Source organism: Drosophila kikkawai, chromosome 3R (assembly GCF_030179895.1).
Source record: "Drosophila kikkawai strain 14028-0561.14 chromosome 3R, DkikHiC1v2, whole genome shotgun sequence".
Classification (NCBI taxonomy): domain Eukaryota; kingdom Metazoa; phylum Arthropoda; class Insecta; order Diptera; family Drosophilidae; genus Drosophila; species Drosophila kikkawai.
The window spans coordinates 24,549,613-24,574,150 of record NC_091731.1 but is presented as its reverse complement, the minus strand read 5'-3'; the positions used below and the strand labels follow the sequence as shown (position 1 = coordinate 24,574,150).

Below are 24,538 nucleotides of genomic sequence, written 5' to 3'. Positions count from 1 at the left end.
TTTCATGCAAATAAAAGTTTTGATTAGACGCCTCACATACCACCGTTTCGTACCGTACGCCACCCCGCGCCGAACCGTCACTTGTCCTCCCCCGGATCCACCGACACATGTTCGTAATTAGGCACTTGGGCTTATGGGTGTGTGTGTGTGTTGTGTGTGTTCGGGGCACAGCCTACGTGCTGGCCCACGTGGCGTATGCGTAACATAAAACGAAGCGCCTGAAATTTCCCAAAAGTTATATGTATGTATAAACGAATATGCGGGCAATATAAACTATACGAGTTGGGTCGGTAATAAAATATCTCAAAGGCTCTCTACCCATGATTTAATTTCGCTGAATTTTTTTTTCGGTTAGATATTCACTCTAGGGGCTGAAAAATGGATAAATTATTATGAAAACATACATCTGCGTATAGTTCTTAACTTCTTTTAAGAATACCTAAGAGTTATGGTTGTATCTATAAAGAATACTTTAATTTCTTGGTTAAATAAAGTAGGTTCAAAAACCTTTAAGTTCAAGTTATTGTCTTAAGGGGCAGATCATCACTTTTATTTGACAATTTTTCCCCCGGGAAGTGATCTGGGCGCGTCATCCATATTAAAGTAATTAATAAAGTTTACCCCAACCTCCTCATATGTCAAATTAAATTTGCCGCTTAGCAGACCAGAAACAGAATGGGCCAGAGGGGGTGGGTGAATACATTCTATGCCATCTAGTTTTGGGCCAAACTTGCAGCAATTTGTGTCAAATTTCTGGCCGCCACTCTCGGCACGGAACATAATTCAATAAAGTGTGGGGGTGATGGGCCACATGCTGCTCCCAGACCAGAATGGCAACGGCACCGGCTCCAGCTCTGGCTCTGGTTCTGGTTCTGGCCCTGGCTCTGGCTACGGCTCCCTTGTCTATGGTGCGAACCCGATGCCTGCATAATGATGTCGCAGCACATTACATATTATGTAAATATAAAATTCAATTGTTTAAGCATTTAGCAGGCTGCATAATTTATTAAAATGGCACACCTGACGCATGCCGGCTGCTGGCAGGAAACAAAGGCTGAAGCTGCTCTGGACTGCACTTAGGAAAAACTATGTCACATTTAAAAAGTAACTAGTAAGAGTAAGAGTATTTAAAAGGAATGAAAACTTTATGGTCCTAATAAATATCACTGCTTTGCTTATTTTAAAGTAATTTTTATGGCCCGTTTGTCATGTTAAATCGTATTGAAATAAATTTGTTTAAATATTCCTCTCCAGATTCCTTTTAAATCAGAAAGTATTCATAATTTCTTTGAGTGCATCCGAAAGGCTGTAGGACGATGGGCGATGATGCTGCGTGATGGCTGCTGAAGCCTGTTCCCATCATGCTGACGTCTATTGGCTTTTGTTGTGTGTACACGGGGCGTATGTCGCTGCCTGACAGGAATATAAACAGGAGGCTGGGATCCCCCCCTGCTGTTGGCTTCAAGGTGGGCTCAAGCTCGCCCAGCATCCGGCAAAGGAATATCCAGCGAGTGCAGGGGCTGCATGCGGCGTTGAAATTGATTTTTAAACAGCCAGGACAGGACCAGGATAGGGCCAGGACGCAGCGCAGCTCATGTCGTTAGCAAATCATAAAAGTGTGGCCGCTGCTTCTGCTGCTCTCTGCCTCCCTTTCTGCTCCTCTTAATAGTTGTTGTTTTGTCATCGTATAATGAGGAAAGTGCTGACGTTCCACCAGTCCCTTTTTCCTGCTGCTGCTTCTGCTCCTGGTCTAGCTTCTGTTCCTGCTTCCGCCGCCGAGGATGCGGATGCCGTCTCCCTTGGAGCAACGGGGTGGCACTGCATCTGACATTAAGTAAGATGGATGGCGTTGACGTTGCGTGCAGCATTTAGCGCTGATCCCCTTTGAGTCAATATTGATGCCAGCAACGGCGCCTTGGGGCAAATTCAATTTGACTCGCCGATGACTTTGGTCAACTTCATTTTACGACCAAGTCTTAATGGAGCGCAGCCGATGGCTTGATGAACTGTGCCGCACTTTAGGCACTACAAGAAAATTAACTAACTTAAACAAGTTGTTTTGGAAGAATAATTAAACAATGAAAGGTTTGAAAACATTAGCATATTATTAATAATATTAAATAGGAATTAAGAAGCATATTCTCTTACCCTTGAATGCTCTCCTCTTTTTTTTTGACTGCAATGTAAGGCGTGCTAAACTTTCTGCTAAATTAGCGTTGCAAATCTATCTCCCTAATCTCGTTCTCGCTGTCCGTCTGCATTCTCGTTAGCCAACTGATTTTCCACATTAAAGTTGCAGTCAAGTGGTCTGTCCTTCAGCGCTCCCATTGTTGCTGGACGCGTGCTTTTATGCAAGATTTATTACTATTTAAACGACGCATAATGTGTCCTGGCTGATGTAGCTGCGCAGCTTTCTCTTTGCCTCCTGCTGCTCCTTCCTCTTCCTCTCGTCCTGGCAGACACACATACATATTGTCGGGCCGTCTGTGTATGCAAACATCAAGCCACACTTCTTGACAACGTGTTCAAGTGGTCCTGTGTTCCTGGGTATCCTTCACCCCACTTCACCCTTACCATGCTCCGCCTCCTTCCCGTGCAATATTTTATTTACATTTTTCACTCGTCGTCTGCCTTGGCATATCCTGTTGTTGCCGTTACTTCTTTTGCAAATGCACAACGAAAAAAAAGAAAAAGTCCTGAAAATATTAGGTTTAAAAACTGCATTTTAATACTGCATTCTTGGTTATAGTAAAGGCTTTGCAGTTGATAATTTTTGATTAACAAACTATACTATTTATAGCTAATACAGTCCCTGCAAAAGTTGAGCTAGTAACTTAAAAACATTTTTCCAAGTGTCATGTTGATGCTTCTGGGTTGGCTGAATCCTTTCTGGTTGCCCTCCCGCTGTTTGCTTTTACTGCTCTTCTTGCCTTTGCCATGCGGTCCCATTCCCCGCAGCTCGCCATTCGTTTTATTTGCATTTTTGTTTCATTTTCTAATGAGCTGTAATTTCTTCTTTTATTTGCAGGCGTTATGCGTGCGTACACAAACAATAAACGGCAGGACTGAAAGGGGAAATCCTCACGCTGCGCTGGTGTGAGTGTGTTGCTGAGGTGTGAAAAGCACTTCTAATATGCAAATGGTCTCCCAGCTGCTGGAATGTCTGTCAGGGCTCAAGACCGAGCTCGTGTTCAGGCCAAGGCCAAGCCCATGTAAACTGTAATTACGATTGTAAGTGGATTCGATCAACTGATGACATGCTCAAAAAAGAGAGCTGCTCCAGGCTATTATCTAATATATCTGATGCCGGGTTCGCCAACTTTAATTAACCATTTCGATTAATTATATAGCGAGGGGGCTTTGTTTGAAATGAATACTGCCTATCAGCAACATGAGAAGGCCTTAGCTTTTCCGCTGATTACTCAGTTGATAACTTAGATTTAAAAAAAAGATGTACGAAAATAGGAATTCAATCAGAGAAAAAGCAAGCAACCACCTCTTCTAGGCTCTGCTAACTTCCCACGAAATATGCTACCAGTTGAGGGGTTTTCAAGAATCCCTGAAGTCCTTGCCCCCAAGGTTGGCCAGTTTGTATTATATAATTTGTTTGATTCGCCCACTTTGTGGCCTTGCTCGGCCCTCCTTTGTTATCTAACACAAATTATCTGCATTGCAATTTGTTATGCAGAAATTCAATTTGCTTAACATTTCATTGGCAGCAACTTCTGGCGGTGCAGCCCCAGGCGCTGGCTTTGGCGCTGGCGTTTTGCTTTGTGGTGCTCGAGATTCCGCCCGCTCCGTCCCAAAGCTCACAGCTCAGAGAATGGCCTCCAGTTAGCAAGCTGAAGTTACACCGAAAATTAGCATTAGGATTAATTTTTAATGTTGGTAAAGAAGTTAAGCCTGACTAACGAGATCGGTATTTTTGTATGCCATATTTGAAAAAAATATAGACTTTCTTTCAAGAGTTTAGCTTGTAATGGAAATTAGAAAAATATGTATGGTATATAATTCTTTTTCAGTGTCTTGGATCTGCTTGACTGGCTGTTGGCTGGTTGGCCTCGCCTCAGTTAGGCAGGCGCCCAGTCAGTCGACTCGGTCGACTACTCCATTAGCCTTTGGAGTGTAAAATTGTGCAAACAATTTCAATTATCCCCGAAGACGCGTTGCAGACTTCTTGTCTGGGTGCACAAAGGGAAAAAGTGACATATAAGTTACTCAAGAATATTGAAATGCTTTGAAAAATGATAAAATCTTAATAACGATTTGAATATTTCAATGATTTCTATTGGCGAAATAAATAAATAAATATTAGAGCTACCAAAGATCTTCAATTAAAACTCAAATATAATTAGCTATAATATTAAAAAAGAGTATACATTACTTGAATCTCTTATTTTATGCTAACAATCTCTATAAATTATACATTTCTTTAGGAATATTGAAATATTAAAATATGTCCGAATAAATATTCAAATAAAAACTAGAATATTCTAGGGTATATATGACACCCTTCACTGAAGCTCTCGCTCTGTGAGCCGAGTAAAATATTATTTCCAGTGCTTGGTGGCGGAGGAGGAGTGCGCCTGTGAAACGAGATGACAGGGAGCAAAAGGAAATATGTACGTAATAATAAGGCCAGCGAAAACAAGCATTTTAATGGCCGCGGACACTGGCTCGTCTCTCTGCAACCCGCCGCGAAATTGGAGCAGCTAAAATTTAGCGTGGCAATTGACTTCAAGTCTGGGCTCTTGGACCTCCGACTCGGATTCCTCGCTGGTCCTCGTCCTCGTCCTCGTTATGTTCCGAATTTAATAAAGCAGCTAGCTGCGACTGGATTTGGACCTGAAGAGGACCGCCAGTGCCGGCCAAATTGGGCCAACCAACTTTGAGTGAACTTTAAGCAGGGCACACACAAATTGCTAGCTTATGGCCAATGAATGCAAGACGCTGCAGCTCTGCATCGGCTGCCAAAAGTACGGGTTGTACAGGATGCGGCGCGAAAGTATGCAGGGAAAGTGAGGGAAAAAAGCAGTGAAGACGAAACGCAGAGCCGGAAATTGGCGGCCGACGAAGCCGCCGCCGCCGCCGCCATTGGCTTTAAAGACTCGGATGACTCGGACTTCTCTGCTGGCCATTTTTTGCCCGTACGTATAGAGTTTTTCGCCAGCTCTTGCCAGCTGGCGGGGTTTTCATTCAATCATCCATTTATTTTTTGACCATTTTCCAAGACAACTTGGTGGTCACGATGTTCCGCCGGAGTGAAAGGGAGATGGAGTGCGCTAAGAAATTCTTTCAGCCGGAAGCGAAAAGATAACATTGTGTGTGTGTGTGTGTGTGTGCTAGAGTGTGTGTGCGAGCCAGTCTGACGCTTTGTATATAAATGCAAGTAATGCGGAAAATATGAAAAATGTTTGGCATGTAATAAAGGCAAGAAGAGGACGCAGTAGCAGCAGCAACAATAAAAACAACAGCAGCCACATTGGGGGCTAAAGAAAAGCCCTCTACAAATATAGCAAAATATTCAGTGCAAATAATAAAAGACCATTACAAAGTGGCATGCGTTATAATTGAAAATAAATATGACAATGGAAAGTGTTTTTCCAAAGGACGAGGACGCGGACGAATGCCCCGAAGGTGCTATCAGTGGACTGGAAGAAACAAACACTGACTGCGAAAAAATAGCCAAGTAACTAATTGATGACTGAGCTGATCTAAGTTTACTTCTTGCCGGGTTTTCTTTTTCGAAATGGCTACCACACGAATAGATATTATTTCCCTGGTTTTAGCCCGGTCACGCAGTAATCAACAGCCGGAGCTACTGATTTGGAACTACTTCAAGAGTGCATTCGAAATTGAGTGATTAGTGTTGGGTAGGGTTTATATCAACACATTTGATGGATTGGAAAATATATTCGAAAGTTAAAAGAGAATGTAGAAAATAACTATTATATTAATTTATATAAGATTTTTAAATTAGCTCATCTTTAACTCATCTTTAGGATGACTAAAAGAATATTTCCCAGAAAATCTTAAGTGCAAGCCTCAGATTACTTACTTATAAGGAAACTTCTTTCTTCTTACTGCAATTCTCACATATTTCCCCCTTAACCAAAGTAACTATTTATCTCATTGTCCAAATAGGAGTTCAACATTCTCTTGCAGCTTTGATTTTAGAAATTGCCTAATAATAGTAAAATCTTATTCCCTTTGTCTCAGGAGCTCGCTTTGCATTTCTGTTACGAGCTGGCACTAGGCTATCGTCATCATGTTGTGAAGCCCTATGCAACTTAATATTCCCCCCGTGAAAACGATCCTTATTAGACCAAACGGAATGCGAGTGGCCCATTATCTAATTCCAAAGGCACACTTACAGGTGAGCAGCGGCAATGGCCAACGGTGGGTCGGCTCAAGTAGAACCAATTAATTTCCTGCAGCTGTTGACGGATGGCCAACAATGCGAGCCGCTGCTTACCTAAGCCAACTTACACAACAAACAAATTATCCCAGAGACCCGGGACCCCACATAATTATGAATCCCAAACGGGAAGGCTCTCGATACAAAAAGAGTCGCTCTCCGAACCGAGCCATCCAAGCCCAAACGTCCAATTTCTGGCACATAATTTACCGGCGAAGGGAAAGAAAGAAAAATCGCTTTTCAATTGGATTCGAGGATGAGGGTGTGTTTGAATTGCGATTGCGACTCCTATTGGAGGGCACTGAGGCGGAGGGACTGGGGCGCAGAGGCTATATTTTCTTCGATCCAACCGTCAGAAGGCAACATCTGCGCTGTGTTTCGAAGGCGCAATGGCAAATGAAAATTCGAAAATTATTGCAGCAACAGAAGGAGCAGAAGGCCAGAGGCGCAGTCTTACACCGAACAAAATAAAGTTTGATATTAATGTATTATCTGTTTTTGATTCTAAGGACTATTTTTGGGGGTATTTACATTTTCTTTAAATTTTTGTAGAACAATTTGAATGTTAAAATGTTTTCCGTAATTTGATTTCTGAAAATTTGTAAATAACTTTGGACCTTTGTGGGACTATGATTGTCTTAGAATCTTTAAAGATCCTTCAGTTTGCCTTATGTAAAATAATATTATTTTCAATATACAATCTGTATTTTTCTCTGTGCATTCACATTCCCAGCATCATTGAAATGTTTTTGGCACTTTCGGCGTGAAGTTGTCGATGCCTTTTGCCATTATGATTATTATTATTATTGGCAGCGCACCTCATACCCCTCCCATCCCTTCCTCCACTCTTACGTAGCAACAATGCATGGATAAATTCACGAGTAATTTTCCGAGTCGACAAACGACAAATTTCTTGCCTCGGCTCTTTCAACACTTTTCAGGAGAGACGATGGCAACGGCGGTGTGGGCCATACGTTTTTGCCTCGACTGTTGTTGCTGCATTTGAAATTTATGACTTTTTGACTATTGGCAGCAGATTGCGGAGCGGCTTCATTATTTTGCCAGGCAAACTTTTGAATTTTAATTCGGAAATTATGCCCATTCAGCCATTTTAATGAACTGTGTGCAGCGCACCCAATTTCAATGACCTTTTTACGATCTCGCTGGCGTATGAGTAACGTTGTTGGGCCCTAATTAACCCGTAAATAAATGAAACATTACTATGCCCAAAATTTGGCCCGTTAATTGAGCCAAAACTGAGTGGAACAGTCGCCCTTGACCAAAAGTCAAAACATGAAAAATAAAACACAAGTGTTTGTCTCCACGATCTCCCGACTCCCCCAGAGGCGTTAATTGTGTGCTCTGCAATGCGTGCTGTGATTTGCCAAAAACTTAAACAATCCCTAGATAAGTCACACCAGCTGAATACTCTACGAACTTAATTAGATTTCTATGTTTTTAAAATACTACAAATTTACATTATTTATATTAATATTAATGGTTATATGAGGAATTTAAATAAAGTAATTCTTACAATTGAAAATATATATTAAAACTTTGTAACCTTCAATTTTAATCTCCTTTTTTTCAACCAAAATTTATCTTCTGTCAGTTTCAATATTAACACAGATTTCGCTTCAAAACTACAAGTAAAATTTCCCAATTCGCCAAGAGTATTGTCCTCGACTTGCAACAATGTTGCTGCCATATTTTAGAGCAGCAGCTACAGCAGCAAGCAACAGTGTCGTGGGGCGGAAAAAATCGAGTTAGTTGCCAACATTTATGCGCGTTTCCGGTTGCAATTGTCACGGGACACGACGACAACGCAGAGATTGTGGACTGGTCCGTACTGGTCCTGAACTGGGACAACTCCAGGCGATGCAGGGGCAGACTTTGGCCCCACATAAAATATCAGATTTTATGCATTTAGCCGGTCAAGTGGGCGGAAGGAGGCGCGAGTGCACACACAAACTTTTAATTTTATTTCGTTGACTCTGCGCGACCGAACTGCGAGGCCAAAAGCTAAAGTCGTACTTGGCCTGTCCATTCAGCATCTTATGGACTTGAGCCACCTGCCCCAATTATATTGACCTTAAGGCACTGCAATGTGTGTTAATTAAATATATTTTAAACATTAAAAATATAATCTTAAAAGCTTTTAAATTACAGAAAAATGTTCGTTTTTTAGCGACATCCACTGACATCTTTAAGCTTCGGGAGCTTGGCAATTAATTTCGACTCTAGAGGTGCATTAGAGCGTACTGAAGACGAGGTGCTGCACCTGCTGCCGCATTGTAAATGATGCCACGAAATAATGCTGGCAGTAGCTTATCTCTTGCCCGGCACAAAGGCAAGTTTGTTGGCCAGAGCTTATCGCTGTGTGTGTGTGTGTGTGTTGGCCAAAACGTAATGCCGCAGCTCAGTGGCGATTAAATTGCAATACCAGACACGCCAAATCGTTGATACTCAATAACCAGCAACTGTTTGTTTGTTGTTCAAAAAAGTGTAACATGGCCGCAAATGTGTTTTTCAATTATCACCGGGATTATGTTAATTTGCGCTTCTTTCCAACGAGCTCGTTTTCGTTCTCGTTTTCGTTTTTTGTGTTCCACTCACTCGAAACCGCAACAAATCGCCGATTTATGTGCATTTAGTAAGTAGATTTTACAGATTTTACACATGTTATGGCATTAATTTATGGTTATTCGAGTGGATCAGTGTGGGAATTTGTGCTGGTCGAGATAAGAGCGCGACTCGATAGGGAAGCCTTAATTGGGATTCAAGAGTGGTTTGTTAAATGTTTTATTTACTTGTAACTTCAAGGGTTTTAATATCAAAATGAGCTACTATTTATTACAAATAAAATTACCCGTATCATATATTTTTGAAGAGATTATTGAATACCATTTTATATAAATTTTATTTTCTCATGTACTCGAACATAAGTTTATTGAGAATTCATCTGAGGTTAAACTTCCTGCACGAGGTCAATATATATCACTTAATATAGACCAGAACGGATTGCTCTAGCCGCAAGTTTCAGCCAATTCTTTGGGTTTTTTTCTTCGCTTCTTTGTATGGGCCAGAAGTCGGAGCAGGCAACCAGTTAATATTAGTTTGATTCCACTTGTAATGAATCTTTTGAACTATTTCTTTATGCAGCACTCACAAAAGGAAACTTTGGCAGTGACACAGATTTCATTTCGGTCCATTCTGTTCCATTTGCTGGCATAGTTTGGCCCGAGAATTCGGGTGCTGGCTTCGCACTTTCAGCTACAGCTCCTCCTCGTCCTCATTACATTACTGTGGCGGGGGAGCTGGGCATAAAAGAGACATTCCATTTGGCCGGCCAACATGAAAGTATCCAAGTTTAGGCAAATTAAATTACACACTTTACTCTCCAAACCAGACACCAAATCAAAGATGCGGCTGTGTGTTAACCATGGCCAAGTTACGGGCAATTCGGATTAGCAAAACACAAAATATCTTAAATTATTTTGCTAGTCTGTCCAGTCCGGTCCGGTCCGGCCTGGTCTTCGGTTCCAGTGAATTCGGAACTTTTGCTTTTGCCACACTTTGACACATTTTGCTGATTTCGTGACGCCCACGGGGCGCATTAGAAGTGGAATGGAATGGCAAGGAAAGGCCGGACCGGGCATGCTGGGATTGTTTGATGCTTTTAGCTAAAGGGCCAATATTGATTTCGATCTTAATTAACTTTGGCACATTTGCAGCAGCCTCCAACTCCGCCCCCGGCCAAAAACAAAAACAGACCAACAAAAAGACAGAAAAAAAATTAGAAAGCAGGCAAAAAAAAAAATAGCACCGGAGACGGTCGAACATTTCGCCCACAGAGGTCTATTTGTGCTTGTTTTCTTTTTGGGTTGCTCCTTTTGCTAATTTGTTTGTGTGCCCGTCTCCCAGGCAGGCACTCACTCTCACACCGCGAGAATCACCTATTAACCCAAGATCACTTAACAAATCTTCAGGTCAAAGGAAGGCTAACAAACTAAGTATTCTGACCCTCGATCGCCAGCCTTCTGGTCAACCCTTTCGGGCATAATAATCTCAATTTGAAAGGCTTTCTCTCAGTGTGCTCCCTTTGGCTCCAACCAATCGGTTTCGCTTTCGTCAACGGGGTCCGGGCCCTGTTTGCGGAATATTCTAAAACGAAGCTCAAATGGGTGTCAACCCCTGGGCTCGGCAAAAAAGACAAAAAAGTTGCCACTGTGGACAGTCTGCTTTTGGTTTTACCTCAGTTGTATCGCACACACACACACAACTTTTACCATTATCAGTGTTTGAAAAATCCCAGCCCCCAGCCAGGCACCGCAAACCCTTCTCCCAGGTCGGCACTGATATGGTATTTTTTGATTGGTTTCACAGAGACTTCAAGTGGCGTTCGCTTTGCCTTTTAATTGCCAACTGAAATTTTGCAACACTCTTGCGGGAGTTGGGAAATGGAGGGGCTGTGGACTGGACAGCAAACAAATTTAAGTAAATATTTTTCTAGGCTTTTGTCTGCAACTGTCGAACAGGGAGTGAATAGTGTTGATGTGACTGTGAGTTGCTCTCTTTACCTGGGAAATCCAATCAAAGAAAATCATCCTTTTTTCTTTTTCAAAAAGCAGATTGATTGGTTTGAAAGGAACTGTGAGAGAACAGGTCCTTTTAGGGGAGAGTCATGAGTGATATTAACTGTAAGCTACAGAGAAGCAAATAAATGAACTTTAATTTTTAGTTAGGCGGAATTACTGGTTAATAAACAAGATGTTCAATAACTAGAGCCTTATCCAAAGACCTTATTTAATGGCTAAACTTCTCAATCTGACCTCATTCAAGTTATTTACGTTTGCGACTCGGCTATTCGAGCAACGGCTGCTCGGTCTATTATTAATTGTTAATTTGTTAATTAAAATCACTTTGGCAGGCACATTGTTATGCGCAACATCTTAGCACCCTGACTTTGATGTGACCTTAAGTAGGCATAATTATAATGCATATTGAAAGCCATATTCGGCCATTGAGCGCTGCGTATTTATTTAATTACAATTGGGGGAACTTTCAACTTGAATGGCTGCCTCGCCCACGACACAACAAAGGCCGAAAGGCGGACAAAAGCCAATGAAAAGGCATTTAATAATAATATTAGTCAACCGATAGCCGAGTTGCCAAGCATTTAATTAATGAAAACATTTTTCGATGCTCGCATGGAAATGTTTAAAGGAAAAGCGAAACTGAAAACGCGGGAGGAAAAATGAAAATAAAAACAAGGCCAGCGTCTTTCAACCGTTCCTTAGTTTTGCTCTCAACTGGCAGCAGGAAACTTTTAATTAAACATTTTCTGGCCGGGCCGGGGCTCTGGGCCTGGCTTGTTCGGGACTCCGAAAAAAATAGCATCTTACGACAAATTGCATTGAAATACATGGGAGCAATAGAAGCCGCACAAGCCAAGTTATCGCGGCACATTAGAAAGTCCGCCGCCCAGCATTTAGATCTAATTAAATTTCCAACTTGTTCGTTCGTTGTCATGCAAAGCCGAATAAATTTCGGCACATACAACTCCGGGTCAGATCCGGCGCATATATAGCCATGGCAACAGATGAGCGGAGGGCTTAAAGCCCGAAAAGAAAGAAGTTGACAGAAAGTTTTAATAAGGCAGGACGAGCGGAGGACACAGGAGGGCGCTCGCTGGAGAGCGCTGGAGAGCTTGCAAAATAAAAATAAATAATGCGAGTAGTGGAAGTGAGCAAATAGAAAACGCAGCGGGGCGAGCTGGATTTTCTGGCGGGAGGCATTCATTAGAAAATTTCTGGCCAGCTATAATTAAAGTTTACTTTTGCCCTGTCCGATGCAGTAGCAACTTTTCTCCTGCGAGTATTTTTCTTCCTTTTTTTTGGGAGCAGCCAGCACAGCACAGCCAACCAGCTAGCTAGCTGCAAAACTCTGATAAAAAAGTTTATAGGTGGAGAGTGAGTTTGGGTCATGATTTTCAAAAAGACATTACACATTACAAAGCTTAAAAACAGGAGCAGCAGCCGCAACAGCAACAGCAGCCATTAAATTGACATCGTTTGCATTTATTTGGTTTCATTTCGCTTTTTGCCTGACATTTTAGCATAGAAATTCGACAGGAGGTCGGACCGCCGAGGACCGCGGACAAAAATTTCCATAGCTGCGGCTCGCATTGAGCGCGTGGGCCAACCCTTTTGATGTAACCGCGCTTTTGACTAGCGAAATCAACGCCGAAAAAATGTAAAAAAAATAGAGAAAAAATACACTTTAGTCAGGATTTTTAAATACCCTTGTAGATAAATTTTTGTTAGGTTAAAATCTCTCTTGATTGGATCAATATTTTATTGGAGGCTTATATTCCGTTCCATTCATTAAGTAGCTCTTTTGTTCTTCCGGGAAAAACCATTCAGAAAATATATTTAAGTGTGGATTACCACGAAATATCAAAGGTAAAAAGTTATACTACTGAAGTTCTCTTTAGTCTGAATAAAATATAAAACCTGTAGGTTCAATTAAAAAATATGCTGAAAAGAGTTCTCAAATTTAAATTTTTCACCGAAGAATCTGTACTAGACTGGCTAGAAAACAGGGACATCCCTTGAAAGGGTAGTGAAAAGAAAAGGGACACTGGCAAGATGGTAACGCTTACGGAAAACAAAAGGCAAACGCTGCTCCAGATGCCAGCTTGCCCTCCTGCCGTTCGCCGTTCGCCGAGCGCTTTTTGTTTGCGGCCGTGTCATTTTTACAGACTAAATTAAAATATCTGGCCGAAAAGAGCAAAAAAAAAATGGCGGTCTAATTTACATTTGTAAAGCAAATGCCAGAAGCCTTTCGCTCAGCCCCTCGGCCGGAGGGAGGGCAGCCAAATCTTAATCACTGTCAAGTTCAAACGCCCCGGGCTCATGAATATCAATGACAACTCTGAGCTGGGACACTCTTAAGCGTTTTTCCAGTTTAGTTTACCGTATCAAATTTGAGAGTGGCCAAGTGTTAAATGAATTTTTATGCATATTTATTTCTTGGTATATGAAAACTGCGATTCCTGGCTCTGGATGGGAGTACTTTTCATTGCCATTTGACATTTTAAATTTAATAAAAACAAAATTGAGTTTACTTTGTTTGGTGGGTCGCGGTGCGGTGCACATGGATTGAATGCGTTTGTATATTTTGCTCTTAATTAATTTTTAATGACATACAATTTCGTGTATTTATCAGCAATTTAATGCCCAAATGCATAACGGTAAATTTCCCGAACCAAGTGGTCAGACTGAGGCAAACCACTCGCCCAGATCCATTTAGTTCAACTATTGAAAATGTTTTTAATTTTCCCCTCTAAAAACTAACTAAATGCCGGCCACAAAACATATTTGCTGAATTTGGTATTTGCCCAAGGGCAATGGCAAAAATGAATAACGAATTAAGAGCTCAGCTAAAGGCGATCGGGAATTAATCTGTTTTAGTGAATGATATGATTTTGAAATAAAATTAACACGTGGAAGACTAAGGCTATTTATTTAGTTATTTATTCTAATTTTTAATTCGTTCAACATCAAATAAAATAATTATTGGGGAATTTATTTATTATTAGTCTCAGAGTATTAAATTTCTTTATATTATTTTGTATTTATTTTTATACAGAATATGTTACAAAGAATTTTTATTTTGATTTAAAGGCCTTGTCGAGTTCTCTGTGGTCTTGATTCCCTGATCCTTGCAGTCAATTACAGATACGCTAATAACTGGAAGGGATCTCCGCCGGAAGACCGACCCAGTTCCAGTTTCAGTTTCAGTTGCAGTCGCCGTCGCCTTCGTAGCTCCAGTGGCAGTTCCATTGCCATTTCCCTTGCCGGCTCACACACACAGCTATTAGAGCACAATTTTCAAATGTGTGCTTGGCTTGCACTTTGGCTTAATGCTTTCATTTGAGTGGCCCGCATGCTCAACTTGCATTTAAGTGCAAAACTTTCTAATTATGTGCCCAGAGAGTGAACTAACCAGCGGGAATGGCACGATGGCGGTCTGACGTTGATGTGGATGTTTATACTGATGACGACTTGAGACTGCAGTGCCGGCGGAATGGCGACTACAACACGCTCTTGGCAAATTAATAGACTGTAAATATGTTAATGATGAAAGTTGTGTTCTTTCGTTCGTTTGGCTTTGAGCGGAAATGAGCCCTGCTGAAAGGCTGCGAAAAGTCCGGGGCCACCGGGCATCAATAATAATCAGGAGCAGTAATGAGTGGCAATAAAAATATTAAATTTCCCACTAAATTCAAATGGGCCGACGATGGATCTAGAGTGACCTTGCCTAGTTATTTATTGTGCGTATTTGCCTTTGCCCGGCTGCTAATTTAAATTTATTGTGCCCAAGCAATTTCCAAGTGGCCCCGCAATAAATTTCAAATGCTAAGCCGCCGCTCAAGCCGCAATCATTAATTATAATTCATTGGAGCTGGTTATACTACAAGCCGGAGAAGTGTTCTCCACTATAGTGGGCCCGATCCCTGGGTCCTTTTGATGAAATGCGTAGAATGGAGTCCCACAAACCGGACAACAGTAAATCGATTATGTCCAGTAGCAAAAGGGTCCATGCAACGCACTCTAACTGCCACAAACTGGGTGCACTGGCCGAAAAGTGCAATATCGGAGGTAGTTTTAATGGGTTATAATAATATATAATATATTTATAATAGATATTAATAAAGTAATCCAGTCTTACCTTTTGTCTTTAAAAAATTTCAAGGCCATTTTATTATCCGTAGAATTTTTAATTATTTAAAATAGTTCCCTTTGCAACTTAATATTTGCAGTGTGCATTTGGACAGAGTTCGTTTAACGAAGTTGTCGTCCAGCTGTCATTTGCTCTCTAGTCCTGCGGTTCCTGAAACTGACGATGGGCGGCGGCGCAACTTTTCATGTTGGCTCAATGCAGCTCCCAAAAAATTACACATGTAAATTGCATGTGCAAACCGCAAAACGAGTTGTGCTATTTAGTGTGTGAGCTTCCAAATAAGGTGTCAATAAATTGTGCAGCCAGTCCTGCCCAGCTACCACTTCTGCCAAATGCGGCCAGCTGATGCCGATGCCGATGTTGCCTGCGAGCGTTTAATTTGCAAGTGTCAAATGTCAATAGATTGCTGTCTGATGCTCGGTGCAGCATTAAAGTGCATTATTATGGCCCAGAGCCAGTGACAAGGATGCTGTGGCAGATGGTGTGGGGCGATGACAGCACGGCCTAAGCCCAAGTCAAACAATTGTGGGGGGAAAATGAAAACAAGTTAGATGGCAGGTATCGACAAGGAAAATACCCTGAAAACTCGAGATTGACCATACATTCTTGTATCATTTCTCGTACTTTTAGCTTTAAGATATCCCCATGACTTGGCCACACACGTCCTCTTAGCTTACACGACCTTTTGCGTGGCAATTTACATTAAACTGTGGCACCAGATGCCAAAAACTTTAATTACAGCCCACGCACTGCCACTCTCCCCTCCGGCCGTCCCATCTAAATCTATTATTTGGCAACATTCTCGGGGTGGCAGTGATTAAAAATTAATTTGACACTTTGCGCTTGCATGTCAAAGTAAGGCGAGAGGAGAGGCCCGGGCCCTGTCCGAAACTTTTGCCGAGCGCTTAGCTTGCATAGTAATTAATGAATGCTGTGGGTGGGAATCGGTCGGGGCCAACTGCAATGGCCATAATTAACGCGTTTCGTGTGCGACAAATGATGGTGCTCAAGGTTCTGGTGAGGCGGCGACGGACGGGTGCTGGTGCTTTAGCTCGCATTATTTTTAATGGCTCGGTGCGTGTTTTATTTGCGCCTCTTGTTGTTGTTATTGCAATTAACTTGTTGCCCCAACACCGACGATTGTTTCATGGCAGCTAGCCATTTTTACCTCGATTCACTGTGGGAAATTTGTCAAGGGCTAACAAAATGAAAACAAAGTAAATGCAGCTAAGGAGCAATTAAATAGGAAACAACTTGGTACAAGTTTTAAATTAAACAACAAATAGAATTAAATGTATTAGCTAAAAAAAATAATAGTATTAACTAAATTTTTCCTTAATCAACCACTGATTTATTCCATATTTTCTGAGCACATCTTATACCACCGTCCAACGGGGCGTATACTTAATACAAGCTGCCTAGTACCGCGTTATGCATTCTCGCGTCTCGTAGAGCGATATTTGATGGGCAAAGGCTAATTTAAACGATGCCTGTTATGCAAGCTTCGTGGCAGCAGTCATAAGTCTTTCAATTTGGCTTGGCACGTGATGGCCAATGAGCCACTGAGCCACTAAGTCGCCGGCATCTCCCCCCGTCACTTACGTGCATCGATATCCAGCTTACGGCTACTTAAGTCTTCAGCTTGCCCATTTCCCCTCCTACTTGCATCTCACATCGCTGTCACGTGTGGCATCTGATTCCGGAAGCTGACGACAGTATCCACATTTTTTTTTGTGTTGCTGCGGAAAAGGGTAACATGGAAGCTTTTTAGGATTAAAATATTAGGTGGATATTTTGACAAGTTGGCTTATGGACGCAGTCAAATGCATTAAAGCTAATCTGCTTTCTAAATTATGTTTTGCCTTTGGCAAAACTGAAATATAACAGGATACAAAGAAATGGAAAGATTTTTCATCTATTAACGAGTTTCAGTTTTGTGCTAGCAAGTCATCTGTCACTATGTCAGCTAAGTATTTTGTAAATCTTCAAGGGAAATAGGAACGATTGTCAAGGGGAAAGCTTTGACTTTGTTTACACAAAGAACTATTTTTGTATTGTTTAACAACAATTTCAATCTTTTCTTATGAAATTGCCATTGATATGATTACGAGTCATAGAAATTTTACTGATTTTAAGCTTTTGACTATAATGTTTTTACAGTGTACAAATAACATAGAAAAGATGCATTACTTGGAGTTTTTCTGATGAGTTAACAGAAGAAAAAGGTAACCATTGCTCCAGCGCATCTTGGGGAATGGATAGCGACTGGGCGTTGCAAGGATGCAGTCCATCCATCTGGGATTATTTGGGATTTATGGCTTATTACTATTACAACATTTGCCAAATGAATAGAGTTCTGGCATGCGCAGTTCCAAGGAGGGGAGAGTAATGAATAAAATATAAGAAAAAAGTATAAAATGTATATTTCATCCAGCTGTTGCCATGTGGAATTGCATAATTGTCGCGCCTGATCGATGGCGCTCATAAATCGGCTGACTGGCAATGACCTAAAGCATATTTAATTATTTAATTAGCGCTATCTAAAGAGCGCATCTATAATTTTATGCATCGACAAGCATTAATGGCGTCATAATAAAATTAATACATGGCCGACAGGCAGCTGCGAGGGAGCAGCATTCCCCGTAATTATATTCCATGCATCCACAGGCAACGAATGCAATTTCTGCTGCTGCAATTTATGTTGCTGTGGAAGTTGCAATTGCATCAGGCCACGATGTGTATGCGTATGCAATGCTGATTGAGAGCAGCGCATAGAAATTGCTTTGATTTCACGGCTGATTGATGTGCTGTGGCTGTGGCACTGGCACTGGCACTGGTACTGGGATATGTTGCCAACAGAAAGTGAACAAAAAGCAGGAAGACTTACAAGTGGAAAACGCAGCTTACAAAGCTGCAGAACAGTCTGCTTTCCAATTAGTCAAATAAAATGTTTTCATTTTAAATGAAAAGGTTGAAAGCCTAAGGCAGATTATATTACATTTTTGAAAGGATAGGTGACAAAAGTAAAGACTTACAAGGATGCCTGCAAAATATTTGACCTTAAACTTATAAAGGCTTTAATCATTTATAAAAATGCAAGGACTTGAAGCATAGAAATCGAAATGAAGCATAAAAAAGGCTTTATGGGGACTTATGTAACAGTTTCAGTAATTAAATCATAACAGATTTTAGATTTTTACACAAGAGTGAGTCTTTTTAAATCATTAACAAATTTGTAAAGGCTTTTAAAATATTTGTTTGAAATAATAAAAGGTTTTTGTGAAAGAATCTTAAAACAAGAAAAATTTGATTTTCACTGAACAAAGTCATGTCTGCAATAACCACTCTCTGTGTCGCAAAAGTTAAGCACCTTTTATTTTAAAATGAAAAGCACATCCAGATGTGATTTGAATATCGTAATATATTTTCTAAAGAAACTCTGATTGATGGCGACCCTTCAGTGCCCAACTTCAAGGCAATTGAGTTATGTCGAGCATTTCAAATATTTCACTATTGTCTACGCAAATTTGCTGACGTTTGGGGCGTGTCAAAAGAACGCCATTTGAAATTGAATTTGACGTACATATGTACGCCCTTCCGAACAGCGATATTAGACTTTTATGACATGTTTCCCCCGCACACACACAGAATAAAACCGTGGCAACACTTGTAATGTGTGCGTGCTGCAACGCCCACAAAAATAAAGTATTCCGAAACAGAGCTCGGCTCAGATCGCATTGAACCAATTCAGCGTGTCGCGGATGACACTCCAAAAATTGCAGGTCTCGGCCACAATACAATCATTGCTTAATTTGTGTATTTCCAGTTTTTAGTCCTCCATTTGGCATTTTGCTATCAATTGCCGCTCTGTATGGGCTGTCATTTATTCATTTGGCTCGCGTGCCGCCTGTCTGCCAAATGGATTCGCAATTCGATTGCAAATGGCAACCTGCAATTAGTGTGCGTTTCTAATGACAGTCATCACAGAGTCGAATATTTCCACGGAGCCCCTGGGCTGTCTCATAAAAGGGCCATTTCCGGCCCTTTTGGCCCTTCATTGTGACTTCAAAATGCTGAAATGCCTGGCTTTGTCCGTCGTTTTACTGGTCTGTGCCGCGGCCCAGGAGCCCAGACGGGATGCTGAGGTTGGAGTTATTTCGAAAACGGAAGTTTTCCAGTTATAATACATTTTTTGTAGTATCCCCCACCAGCAATTCTGAAGCTGGCCAAGCATTTCCATGACATTTGTGCACCCAAAACTGGCGTTACTGACGGTAAGAAAATCCTCTCTCCACTAAACTTAAATTGTATCTGAATTAATAAATTATTTTATACATTTTTACATTTCAAATATTTACAGAGGCCATCAAGGAGTTTAGTGATGGCCAAATCCATGAAGATGAGGCCCTCAAATGCTATATGAACTGTCTGTTCCATGAGTTTGAGGTGGTCGACGACAATGGCGATGTCCACATGGAAAAGCTCTTCAATTCGATTCCGGGCGAAAAGTTGAGGAACATATTGATAAGCGCTTCCAAGGATTGCATTCATCCGGAGGGCGATACCTTGTGTCACAAGGCCTGGTGGTTCCATCAATGCTGGAAGAAGGCTGATCCTGTCCACTACTTTTTGGTCTAAGATAGGATATATTTTTAGGGCGGATCTCGGAGTTGAGCTAAGAAATCAGAGAACAGGCAATGAAAGCTCAGTTGTGACCTCCTTGCTAACAAAGTTGTTTAGATTTTAAATAAATATGAATAAAAGGTTGCTGGTTAAATGAAGTATTTATAAACATGTGTTTTAAAATATTTCTAAGAGATAATTTTGAATTGGTTAATGCTAGAGATAAAGGCTTAAGAGATTTAAAATTATGTAGTAATGTGTTTAATAAACTTCAACTTAATTGATTGAATTCGTGTACCTTATAGCCTTTCAGTTGGCCTCTCCGAACTACATTTACCTGTTGGCTGTGTAGATAATGCCACCCCTTCTGCATCCATTCGAAAAAGCTCAAGTGGACTTGAACTCAAAGGGAGCTTCGATATTGAGCTACTTACAAAATCAGCTCGTCTATCCTGGATCGACAACAAAAGCTGGCAGTGGCCATTGTGGGGATTGCTCTTCCTTGATTACTTTTGCAAGCTCGGAACTTTACGTTTTTGCATTTCTTTCGGTCCGTCTGGCTCGAAAGTTGGTTTAGTCTGCAATGGTTTGACCCACAAAGCATTTCCATTTGTATACACAGAGAAAAAAGGCTTAGAAGGTGAATATTTAAGACCTCATTGGGATTAAAATTGAATAGATTTGTAGTTTTGTAGATATCTTAACAAGTTTTGAAGCAAACGTTTATTAAGCTTTCCTAACTTGTTCCTTACAATAACCCACAATTTTCTATAATAATTAATCCAAAAGAACACTGAAATTGCTCAGTGTACCGGGGAATTCTGCACCTAATCATTAAAGACACGCCAGGGGGCGTGACCCTTGAGTTTGGGCCTGCACTTATAGGGGCGATGCCATTATAGAGACACATTGCATCCACATGAAGCGCCAATTGGCCCGATAACTGAGTGCGGCAGTCAGTTGGGTTGAGGTTTCGCCAACGACGGCACAGCGAACTTGGCCAAAATCAATATAAAAGCCAAGCGCTGCAAAAGGCAATAAAGCAAATTCAATTGTGACTGCGGTTGTCAAACAATCTCTGCGTGGCGTGTGTGTGTGTGTGCAGTATCGAATTTTTCCCATAACTACTGGCACTGACGACGGGCGTGGGGACAAAGGTAGGTTGGAAAGGACCTGCAGGAGGCAAAGGCCGAAGGTGACCCAGGAGGAAGGCAGGCAAGGGGTCGAAGGTTGCCCAAGCATAGGCAAACGACGCGTTGCAACACGAAAATTGAAATGGCAATTAAAAAACCATCCATCGTTCATGCCGCACACAACGACTCTCCAATACATACACATACACAAGTCCTCTATATTCGTCCTGCAAAAATGCAATGTTGCTGTAATTTCATTCGTCGTCCTCCGTTTCTGCAAGAGTGTGTGTGCGAGAGTGTTGGTGTGGGCCGGGGGCGAATGTCGTTTTGTGGCTTTGTTTCGGTTGTTGCGTTGACATTTGATGAAACAAAAGTGACAGTTGGGCGCAAGTTGAAGTCTTTGTTTTGTGTATTTCGGTTTTACAATTTCAAAAGAAGCAAACGAATGGGAAATTTTATATTTTGATACCCTGGACATTCGGTGACAGGTGTGGGTATCCTGGGACGTGTATACATATAACAAAAATATTAAAAAAATAATTAGAACACCAGTTACTATAAAGAAGGGTTATAATTACATTCTGCTGAAATATTTGCAAATCATATATGATCTGATAGTATGACAATTAAAGCTTTAAAATGGTTCTAATTAATTTAAAGAACAAAGACAGATCTCTATATTTTATTAGATGGAACATTCAATATACATATGTATCTAGAGAATTCCATGTGTCTTTAAAAAAGGCTAGTGTTTTTAACCAAATTCTTGATTTCTTTAATTTAAAGCTAGTAATGTGAAAATCTACAAACAAATCTGTTATTTAATCTTGATTTTTCTAAAGAAAATAAACCTTTTCTTGCTCAAATGTTTGTTAAAATTTCCATTGCCGCTCACCATACATCATAAGGAATCCTCGAATCCTGGAATCCTTGAATCCTTAGCTAGGCAATATATCACAGTCGACCTGAGCGCAGAATTTCTGAGAACAGTTGGAACGGAGCGGAGTGCCACGTGGGCATGTGTTTGTCAGACGAAACACGACAATTGTAGACTTGTGACGACTTCGCTGACGTCTCGGGCACAGTTCCGTTTCCGTTTTGGCGGCAGCTTTTTGTTCGGCCATCAGCGGTTGGAATTAATTTAGCGTGCGCTGAGCTGGCAAGAAACAACTGATTTTTGTTGCTATCCTCGTGGCTTCTAAAAATACAACAAAAATATAAAATAAAACAAAAAAATACGAAAAGGACGGAAAAATGCTAGGACTTGGCTCTCATACACATGGGCAAAAACCAGCACTGAAAATTTTGTATAAATTTCAAATGAAATTTCATAAATAAGAGAAGGATGTTTGTATCATTAAATAATGGTACCTTTTAAGTTTTAATACCCTGCAAAGCTATACAAATTACACAACAATTAAAGACTTGAATATAAAAACACCTTTAAATTGAAATTTAAATACTATTCGGGCGTAAAATTAAAGTATAAAGAATGCAACCAAAAACCAGAAAAGAATTTTTATACATAGTTCATTTACGTAACGCTTTTCGCCTCTGTGTACGCACACACAGCTACCCACAGTGTCATTGTCCAGCTGTCACGCGTGGCACATCGTCGTCAACAGCATCTGCATCCTCATCCTCTTCCTGATTCTTATTCGGATTCGCATCCTGGCCCTTCCGATGCTTGCCCTCGTCCTGGGCCGTGTACTCTCTTATGCATCGTCGCTTTTGTTCCACGTCCCTCGTTTATTTTTTCCTGGGCTCTTTTTGTTTTACTCAGAATTTACAAACAAGGCCGAGACAGAGGACAATTTTTGCTGTTTCACAGTCGAAAAGGAGAGGAAAGGAGCTGAACGGAACAGAACGGAACTCTGAGGGCCACATTAAAATGGCTTTGAATGGCTTTGGTCGGCGTGTCAGTGCGTCTGTCCTTTTAATCGCCTTGTCGCTGCTCAGCGGAGCGCTGATCCTGCCCCCGGCTGCGGCGCAGCGTGACGAGAACGTGGGTTAATGAAGTGCCCGGCCGCGTTGCAACGCCCACTTAAGCAACGATTTTTAATTGCAGTATCCACCGCCGGGCATCCTCAAAATGGCCAAGCCCTTCCACGACTCGTGTGTGGAGAAAACGGGAGTCACCGAGGGTGAGTGTTATAATCCGGCGCCGAAGTGAGCCTATAATTGTAGCCAACATGAACTCGGCAGATGCAACACTTGGCCAAGTGCTGCATTTCCATGCATCGTCAAATTCTTGAGTATCAAATGGATGATTACTAAAACTCAGGGTATATTCTTTTTCAGTAAATATGGCAATCGAACGATTTTTAATAATAAATAAATATTATTATGCTTAAAAATAAAAAATTGTTTACCTACAGCTGCCATCAAGGAGTTCAGTGACGGGGAGATCCACGAGGACGAGAAGCTCAAGTGCTACATGAACTGTCTGTTCCATGAGTTTGAGGTGGTCGACGACAACGGGGACGTCCACCTGGAGAAGCTCTTTGCGACTGTGCCGCTACTTATACGCGACAAGCTGATGGACATGTCCAAGGGTTGCATTCATCCCGAGGGAGATACCTTGTGCCACAAGGCCTGGTGGTTCCACCAGTGCTGGAAGAAGGCCGATCCCAAGGTGAGCACTGGCCTTAAAGGCCCAAGAATCCCACTTCTAAAGGCGCAATTTTCTTGCAGCACTACTTCTTGCCTTGAACACCTGGATGATCCTGTTCTCTGATTAACCCGTCGCCGGCCCCGCCCTAAATGTATTATGATTTAGTTTTTCAATAGCTGTCGAGTAATAAACGTAGCCGAGTTGTGCATGCAAGTCGCCGAGCTTTCAATTATTTGTCGACTGCCAAAAGGGCAGCACTCAATGCGCTCAAAAGTGCGCTGCAAAAAACGGGGCCGCACAAAGGCTCCGCCATGCCCCTGCAACGCACACACGCACACACACGGCACTTTTGACATAATTTATACGCATTGTGAGTGAGTGTACGCTTGTGTGCCTGCAACGTGTGTTTTTAAAATTATGCGTAAACTTCACCAAGCTTGTTTACGCCGACAAGCGTGTTACGTCGCAGCATTTAACATAAACGCGAGCTGCTGTTTTGCGCTTTTTACTTCCCATTTTCCGTCAAAGCGGAAAAAACACATTTTAAATATGTATTTAAAAAAATACCAACCAACTGGTCGGCAAGGGGCACTCAGAGTCATTAGTTCAGCTCTGGATGGTTGTAGAAAAAAATGAATACAATTTGAATTATTTCACATTGGGCATCAATCACATGGCTTTGACACCGAATTCCTTTGGAAATATAAATAACTTTGACAATTATTGATGTGGTTTTGAAAAAATTAATTAATTGATTATTACAGAGAACAAATTAATAAAAAATATATGGTATTTGGTTAGGCTTTAACTCTATTATCAATAAGACAATACAAATAATTAAATATTAATGTAACTGATTTATATATTTTTTCATTGCTAAAAAAAGACTGATAATAAAAAGGATATTAAATATAAAATTCCCCTTTCAATTAAATAAGAGAATCGGAAATCGGAATATGTTCTGTCTTCTTTAAAAGCTCTTCCCTAAAAATATTTCCACTA

At 41.2% G+C, this 24,538-nt stretch overlaps 2 protein-coding genes across 2 annotated transcripts; both read left to right on the top strand.

Moving 5' to 3' along the window:
* Nucleotides 1-19,235: 19,235 nt before the first annotated feature.
* On the top strand, nucleotides 19,236-19,933 carry Obp83b (Odorant-binding protein 83b). The gene is made up of 3 exons (XM_017161211.3): nucleotides 19,236-19,311; nucleotides 19,365-19,440; nucleotides 19,527-19,933. The coding sequence occupies exons 1-3, from the start codon at nucleotides 19,237-19,239 to the stop codon at nucleotides 19,802-19,804; spliced, it is 429 nt and encodes a 142-aa protein (XP_017016700.1). The 5' UTR covers nucleotide 19,236; the 3' UTR covers nucleotides 19,805-19,933.
* An 879-nt stretch (nucleotides 19,934-20,812) lies between these two features.
* Nucleotides 20,813-23,749, top strand: Obp83a (Odorant-binding protein 83a). Its single transcript, XM_017161203.2, has 5 exons — nucleotides 20,813-20,946; nucleotides 22,706-22,927; nucleotides 22,991-23,066; nucleotides 23,301-23,557; nucleotides 23,617-23,749. The coding sequence occupies exons 2-5, from the start codon at nucleotides 22,814-22,816 to the stop codon at nucleotides 23,632-23,634; spliced, it is 465 nt and encodes a 154-aa protein (XP_017016692.1). The 5' UTR covers nucleotides 20,813-20,946; nucleotides 22,706-22,813; the 3' UTR covers nucleotides 23,635-23,749.
* The last annotated feature ends 789 nt before the right edge of the window (nucleotides 23,750-24,538 follow it).